The sequence below is a fragment of the Salvelinus namaycush genome, chromosome 5 (assembly GCF_016432855.1).
Source record: "Salvelinus namaycush isolate Seneca chromosome 5, SaNama_1.0, whole genome shotgun sequence".
In the NCBI taxonomy this organism is placed as follows: domain Eukaryota; kingdom Metazoa; phylum Chordata; class Actinopteri; order Salmoniformes; family Salmonidae; genus Salvelinus; species Salvelinus namaycush.
Window position 1 is genome coordinate 68,343,566 of NC_052311.1, and position 8,694 is coordinate 68,352,259.

Genomic DNA, 8,694 nt, shown 5'->3' on the forward strand with positions numbered 1-8,694 from the left:
GGTGATGTTGCAGAGGTCCTGTCTCAGCCTCCAGTATTTATGCTGCAGTAGTTTATGTGTCGGGGGGCTAGGGTCCGTTTGTTATATCTGGAGTACTTCTCCTGTCTTATCCTGTGTCCTGTGTGAATTTAAGTATGCTCTCTCTAATTCTCTCCTTCTCTCTTTCTTTCTCTCTCTCGGAGGACCTGAGCCCTAGGACCATGCGTCAGGACTACCGGGCATGATGACTCCTTGCTGTTCCCAGTCCACCTGGCCTTGCTGCTGTTCCAGTTTCAACTGTTCTGCCTGCGGCTATGGAACCCTGACCTGTCCACCGGACGTGCTACCTGTCCCAGACCTGCTGTTTTAAACTCTCTACAGATCGCAGGAGCGGTAGAGATACTCTTAATGATCGGCTATGAAAAGCCAACTGACATTTACTCCTGAGGTGCTGACTTGCTACACCCTCGATAACTACTGTGATTATTATTATTTGACCATGCTGGTCATTTATGAACATTTGAACATCTTGGCTATGTTCTGTTATAATCTCCACCCGGCACAGCCAGAAGAGGACTGGCCACCCCTCATAGCCTGGTTCCTCTCTAGGTTTCTTCCTAGGTTTTGGCCTTTCTAGGGAGTTTTTCCTAGCCACCGTGCTTCTACACCTGCATTGCTTGCTGTTTGGGGTTTTAGGCTGGGTTTCTGTACAGCACTTCGAGATATTAGCTGATGTACGAAGGGCTATATAAATACATTTGATTTGATTTGATTTGATGTTTCCACTGGCTGTCCAATAGGTTATAGGGAGATAATCCTACCATCCACTAAATTAAAAGGAATCAGACAGGGCAGAGACTCAGGGGGAATGCTAATATGGTATAAATCTGAACTAATTAATTCAATCGAATTGATCAAAACAGGAGAATTTTTATATGGTTAAAAATCAACAAGGAGGCTATCTTGACAGATAAAAACGTCTTCCTCTGTGCCACATACATTCCCCCCTCAGAATCACCCTACTTCAATGAAGAGAGTTTCTCCATTCTAGAGGGGGAGATTAGTCACTTTCAGGCCCAAGGCAACATACTGGTCTGTGGAGACCTGAATGCTAGAACAGCAGAAGAACAAGACACTATTAACAGTCATGGGGATAAACACCTACCAGGAAGCAACAACCTTTCCCTCCCCACATACCCCCACAGAAACAACTATGACAAATTGAAAAACAAAAACGGAGTACAGCTCGTCAAGCTCTGTCAAACACTGGGTCTCTACATAGTCAATGGTAGGCTGAGAGGGGACTCTTTTGGTAGGTATACCTACAGCTCATCCCTTGGCAGCAGCACTGTAGACTACTTCCTCACCGACCTAAACCCAGAGTCTCTCAGAGCCTTCACAGTCAGCCCACTAACACCTCTCTCAGACCACAGTAAAATCACAGTGTATCTGAGAAGAGCAGAACCCAACCATGAAGCATCATGGCCCAATAAATTACACGGTACTAAACAGGCCTATAGATGGAGTGCAAACAGTACAGACATCTACCAAAAAGCAATTAGTAGCCAAAAAATACAATCTCTCCTGGACAACTTTTTAGCCTTATCATTCTCCTTCAGCAATGAAGGTTTAAATTTGGCTGTTTGGAACACAAACTTTATATTTGACAAATTAGCCTCCTTGGCTAATTTAAAGAAGCATAAGAGCAAACCAGAAATAACAGATAATGAAAAATGGTTTGATAATGATTGCAAAAATCTAAGAAAGTCATTGAGAAATATATCTAATCAAAAACACAGAGAACCAGACAACAAAAATATACGCCTTCAATATGGGGAAACACTGAAGCAATACAAACGCACCCTAAGAACAAAAAAGGAACAGCACATTAGAAATCAGCTGGATGGAATTGAGGAATCCATAGAATCAAACCACTTCTGGGAGAATTGGAATAAATTAAACAAACCTCATCATGAGGATTGGCTATCCAAAATGGGGATATGTGGAGAAATCACTTTGCAAACCTCTACAGCAATATAACAAAGAGCCCAGAAGAAAAATGACAAATCCTTGAATTAGCAGTCAAAGACTATCAGAATCCTTGTGAATACCCCAATTACAGAAGAAGAATTATTGGAAAAACTATGCACTCTCCAACCCAAAAAGGCCTGTGGTGCTGATGGTATTTTAAATGAAATGATCAAATATACAGACCACAAATTCAAATTGGCTATACTCAAACTCTTCAACATTATCCTCACTGCAGGTATTTTCCCTGATATTTGGAACCAGGAATTGATCACACCAATCTATAAAAATGGAGACAAATTTGACCCAAATAATTACAGAGGAATTTGCGTTAACAGCAACTTAGGGAAAATTCTCTGCAGTATTATAAATAGCAGACTACATAATTTCCTTGACGAACACAACGTCCTGAGCAGAAGCCAGATTGGATTTCTAAACAATTATTGTACAACAGACCACATTTACACCCTCCACACTCTAATTGATAAACAAGTTAACCAAAACAAAGGCAAAATCTGCTCGTGTTTTGTAGATTTCAAGAAAGCATTTGATTAAATTTGGCACGAAGGTCTTTTTTATAAACTAATAGAAAGTGGTATTGGAGGGAAAACATGATTTTATTAAATCAATGTACACTAAAAACAAATGTGCGGTTAAAATTGGCAACAAGCAAACAGACTTCTTCTCTCAGGGACGGGGACTGAAACAGGGCTGCCCAATAAGTCCAACACTATTTAACATCTACATTAATGAATTGGCAAAAACATTAGAAGAATCGGCAGCACCTGGTATCACCCTACACAACACTGAAATCAAGTGTCTGCTGTACGCAGATGACCTGGTGCTGCTGTCTCCCACTAAAGAGGGGTTACAGCAGCACCTAGATCGTCTTCATAGGTTCTGTCAGACCTGGGCTCTGACCGTTAACCTAAAAAAAACAAAAATAATGCTATTCCAAAAAAGGTCCGGAAATAAGGATGACAAATATAAATTCTATTTGGACACAGTTCTATTAGAACACACCAAAAACGACACATATCTAGGACTAAATATCAGCAACACAGGTAGCTTTCACATGGCTGTGAATGAGCTGAGAGACAAAGCAAGAAGAGCATTCTATGCCATTAAAAGGAACATCAAAATCGAAATTCCAATTAGAATCTGGCTCAACATTTTTCAGTCAGTTATAGAACCAATTGCGCTATATGGCAGTGAAGTATGAGGTCCAATCTCTAAAAATGAATTTACCAAATGGGACAAACATCCAATCGAAATACTGCATGCAGAGTTTTGCAAGACTGTATTGGAAGTGCAAAGAAAAACTCCAAATAACGCATGTAGAGCAGAATTGGGCCAATACCCCCTCCTCATTCGAATAGAAAAAAGAGCCATCAAATTTTACAACCATCTAAAAACAAGTGACCCCAAAAGATTCCATCACACAGCTCTACAATGTCAAGAGATGAAACAAGAGAAGAGTCCCCTCAGCCAGCTGGTTCTGAGGCTCAGTTCACCAACCCAAACCAACCCCATAGAGCCTCAGGACAGCACTCAGAAAATCTGGCCCAACCAAATCATCACAAAACAAAAACAAAAATATATCACCTATTGGAAAGACACCACAAAAAATCTAAATAAACTTCAATGCTATTTGGCTCTAAACAGACAGTACATGGTGGCAGACTATCTGACCACTGTGACTGATACAAAACTGAGGAAAACATTGATTAGGTACAGACTCAGTGAGCACAGTCTGGCTATAGAGACCGGTCGTCACAGACAAACCTGGCTAAATTGTCCAGACAAAATAATTGTAGGCAGATAATTGGAGTTTTGGTTATCTGTTGTCTTACTGTGAGGTTATTTTTTTTGTTATATTGACCCCGACCCTGACCTCTGGCATGACCTTTGGCCCCAGACAGGGTTCAGCCTTCTTGCTTGGTACACCCTCTGGAATGCGTTTCCATGACAATACATTTTTTACACAAACTTGTGTTCATAGATTTACACTACATGGCCAAAAGGATGTGGACATCCCTTCAAATTAGTGGATTCGGGCTATTTCAGCCACACCCGTTGCTGACAGGTGTATAAAATCGAGCACAGAGCCATGCAATCTCTATAGACAAGCATTGCCAGTAGAATGGCCCGTACTAAAGAGCTCAGTAACTTTCACCGTGCACCTTTCCAACAGGTCAGTTCGTCAAATTTCTGCCCTGTAGAGCTGCCCCGGTCAACTGTAAGTGCTGTTATTGTGAAGTGGAAACGTCTAGCAGCAACAAGGGCTCAGTCACACGAGCTCACAGAATGGGACCGCCTAGTGCTGAAGCACATAGCGCGTAAAAATCTTCTGCCCTCAGTTGCAACACTCACTAACAAGTTCACTCACTAACGTTTGTCGGAAGCTTCATGAAATGGCTTTCCATGGCCGAGCAGCCACAAACAAGCCTAAGATCACCATGCGCAATGCCAAACGTCAGCTGGAGTTGTGCACGTGTCCACATACTTTTGGCTATGTAGTGTATTTGTATGTGTCATATACTGTAGTAGTAACCGCAGCTCAAAGCTCAGTGAAGTCAAGGTAAAAAGCAGTAACTGACTTGAGTGATTGCTGCTACTGCTTTCTGTCCTTGGTTTCACAGTAACTTTTTCCAGTTACTGCAAATATGCCCCCCCATTTTCTCAAAAACACAACACAGTGGAGGCAGGATATTTGTCCAGGTGATAAAACATGAAGTTACTGCTCTTTTGGTTTGTAGGGCAGGTGATGACACCTGCATAAAGGAATGACCTGCAGTATGTATTACACACATATCATGGGCTATTTGGCCAATCAAGTGCTATTTCAAAATTAGGTGATTTTGCAACGACAATCAAAATCAAATAAATCCACTGTTATAACAGATTCTAGACCTATGGTGTAAATGATTCTCTATAAAGTCAATAGTCAATCAGGGGCCATCTGAGTGTAACTTTAGAGTCAGGCCTTAAAGCTGTGACCCACATAGAGAGAGGAACCACTCATCTCTCACACTTAAAACACCCAGATTAACGTGGATTATCGCCAAGACCCAGGCCATAGGCCAAACACCAAGATGTTCTCCTACTCCCCCCCCCCCTCCCTCCCTCTGACCTGTTTGGTTTAGGCTGAGTATTTCCTAAGGTTAATTTAGTGTTTTACCCCCCAGGCCTAATCCTAGATTTGGATTGGGTGAAATGATCCTAGATCTGTGCCTAAAGACAACTTTTACCAGAGGGGGGTTGGCTTGGCAGGCTATTCAGTAAACCTATATAGTACAGCCAGTTCCCCGTTGCCCTGACAACTATAATATTGACGGAGAATAAACACATTTTGGTGCCAGTACAGTACAGTAGCACTGGGGAGAGGTGGTGCTATACACGCCCACTGGCAATCTGCCAGGGACAGACAGAAAGACAGACAGAGACAGACTCATCTCAGGGCAAAGGTACTGGACACTATTTACCTCCACATCCCTCCCACTTTGCCCATGAGCCTAGCCTGCCCGGTCCCTGTCTCTCAGACCAAACCCACAGCCTGGCCTGCCTGGTCCCTGTCTCTCAGTCTAAACCCACAGCCTGGCCTGCCCGGTCCCTGTCTCTCAGGCCAAACCCACAGCCTGGCCTGCCCGGTCCCTGTCTCTCAGTCTAAACCCACAGCCTGGCCTGCCCGGTCCCTGTCTCTCAGTCTAAACCCACAGCCTGGCCTGCCCGGTCCATGTCTCTCAGACCAAACCCACAGCCTGGCCTGCCCGGTCCCTGTCTCTCAGTCCAAACCCACAGCCTGGCCCGGTCCCTGTCTCGCAGTCTAAACCTACAGCCTGGCCTGCCCGGTCCCTGTCTCTCAGTCCAAACCCACAGCCTGGACAGATTTGATGATTAAGATTATTGTTAATTAAGATGCTTCCTGCACAGTCTCACAGCCACTCCTACTTATCTATCTACAGTAGTGTAGTGGGATGTAAACGCAAGTAAATACATTTTTTTGCATGACAGTTTGTCCACCGTTTGGGGAAAAATGCATTGAAAGTATAGAGGTGTTACTTTTTCACAGCGACCGGCTATTTAACCACCTATTTTTCCCCCACTACACCCATGTTCACATTTCTGAGCCGAAAGAGATGCCATCACAATATCACCCTCAACCAGACACCTCTAAAAACTATAGTCTCCATGTGTCGGTTGACTCTGCCCTAAAGGTTGCAGCTGGGATAGAAAAAGGCTGATAGAAATGACTGTTGGTCTTGGCCAGTGTTGCTCAACATTGATCCTGGGCCAGGGCACCCACTAGGTATGCTGGATTTCACTCCAGCTCGGCATCACTTAGGCTGCGTTTACACAGGCAGCCCAATTCTGATCTTTTTTTCACTCATTTGTTCGACAAATCAAATCAGCTCTGAAAAAGATCTGCTGTGAAAAGATCTGATGCGTTTGGTCAAAAGACAAATTAGTGTGAAAAAGATCAGAATCGGGCTGTCTGTGTAAACGCTGCCCAAGATATTAATTAATATATCCCCTTAGAACCAATGAGATAAATGACGTTGAGAGTAAACTATTTTAGAATGACTATATTAAGACAAATGGTGGTCTGCCATTTCAACTAAGCCTTGTTAATGAGAGTAATTGGTAAACAAAAAAATCAACTGCACACAGGGGGTTAAGTTGAGAAACCCTGTTCTAGGCAAAATGGATTGTGTTCACACAGGCTGTTTTCACACAGGCAATTATAACCTTTTTTACACTAATAGTCTTTTGACCAATCACATCAGATCTTTTCACGGCGGCTCTTTTTCAGAGCTGATCTGATTGGTCAACAGACCAATTAGTGAAAAAATATCCGAATTGGGCTGCCTGTCTAAACGCAGCCATAATTAGTGATGTGTGTTACTTAGTTAGTTGATTATCTACAGACTACATACTTTAGGTCCTGAATAAGCACAGAAGCATGGGGACCACAGTAAGTACAGTAGCCTACATTTTCTGGATGCTAAATCATTAATCTTGTGGATTATCAGGAAGGATTGGGTGGCTGAAATGGGCAAGAGCTCTACATTAGCTAATTGATGATTAGGACTGAGCACCTTAATTGGGGAGGACGGGGTGGTAATGGCTGGAGCGGACTGGGTGGAATGGTATCAAATACATCAAACACATGATGGTGTCCATGTGTTTGATACCATTCCATTAACTCATTTCCAGCCACTCCTACCTACATGTACAAATTACCTCGACTAACCTATACCCTGCACATTGTCTCGGTACCGGTACCCCCTGTATATAGCCTCGTTATTGTTATTTTATTGTGTTACTTTTTATAATTTTATTTGGTAAATATTTTCTTAAATCTTTCTTGAACTGCATTGTTGATCAAGGGCTTGTAAGTAAGCATTTCACATTAAGGTCTACTGTGAATACACCTGTTGTATTCGGCGCATGTGACAATTAAAGTTTGATTTGATTATTATGAGCTGTCCTCCCCTCAGCAGCCTCCAATGGAACCTACATACCGAGGAAAAAAAGGTCACTTTTGACCACAGACTGACTTCTGATGATATTCAATATATAGACAGGACCTACATTTAAGAAAAGCTATATTCCCAGAAGTTCATCATTTGTTTTCCTAAAAAAAGCCTCATAGAATGTTATGGCTTGTTTTTTTTGTTGTCAGTTTGGAGGTGACCCACTTTTTCCATGCCACATACTGTAAATGGTAGAAAAACCTTTGTATGCCTATATCCACAATTTCCCCTTGTCCCATCTTCAAAATGATCATCACCGTCATTGATTTTTGTTGTAAGAAGGTTCTCCTACCCAGTGGTTCGGGTTTGGATATCTTCTCTTGTCCCTTAATATAGTTCAAGGTTCTAATCCTTCCTTGATCTCTCACCTGGCAGATGACTTCCACTTCTGTCTTGGTGATGTATCCGTTCTTGTCCACGTCGAACAGTGAGAAGGCCCACTCCAGCTTCCTCGTCGTCTTCCCACTGGAGGTCATGTGCAGTGCAATGATGTATTCCTTGAAGTCCAGAGTGCCGTCCTCGTTGGTGTCGAATGAACGGAACACATGCTGAGCGTAGGTCTTGGCTTCGCTATCGGGGAAGAAGCGCGCGTAGATCGTCTCGAACTCCTCTGGCGAGATGCGTCCGGTGGGACACTGCTTCTGGAAGTTCTCGTACCACTGGCACAACTCGTTCTCCGTGAACTTGGTGCTGAGCTTCAGGTCCTCCAGGATCTCCTTGGAAATAGCACTGCTCTTGGCGTTCCCCATCGTATTAGCCTGTACTGGGATCTCTCGGTTATTGTCCAAGGCTCTCTGAAGTAGTGCCTTTTTGAGTCACTGATCCGTCTTTTGTTTGGGTAAAGTCCTCTGTTACTGTGGATCTTCCTTTCCTTACGTTGACTCAGCTGTCCAGTTCAAAAGATTCCTGAAATAGTTACAAATAGATATTGTCCAACAAGCACAGCACAATCAGATCTCTACAATGACTGAAGTGTTACCCAGTGTACCACTAGGAACCATACATCAACGAAAGCCTTCACTATCAGGGAGAAAGAACAGAGAGGGAGGCAGAGCAAAGAGACATGACCTAGCTGTGTCAGCAGTAGAGAGAGTATGAAGTGATGTGTTAGGGATGGACTGATGTCATTCTGATGGGTGACGTAGATAGA

General features: G+C 43.1%; 1 protein-coding gene across 1 annotated transcript in view; it reads right to left on the reverse strand.

The window, feature by feature from the left end:
• Positions 1–8,293, reverse strand: part of LOC120048824 (recoverin-like) — a 14,366-nt gene extending 6,073 nt beyond the window's left edge. The window contains exon 1 of the mRNA XM_038995079.1: positions 7,913–8,293. Within this exon, the coding sequence (XP_038851007.1) occupies positions 7,913–8,293 (381 nt within the window). The remainder of the gene's footprint in view (positions 1–7,912) is intronic.
• Between the last annotated feature and the right edge of the window lie 401 nt (positions 8,294–8,694).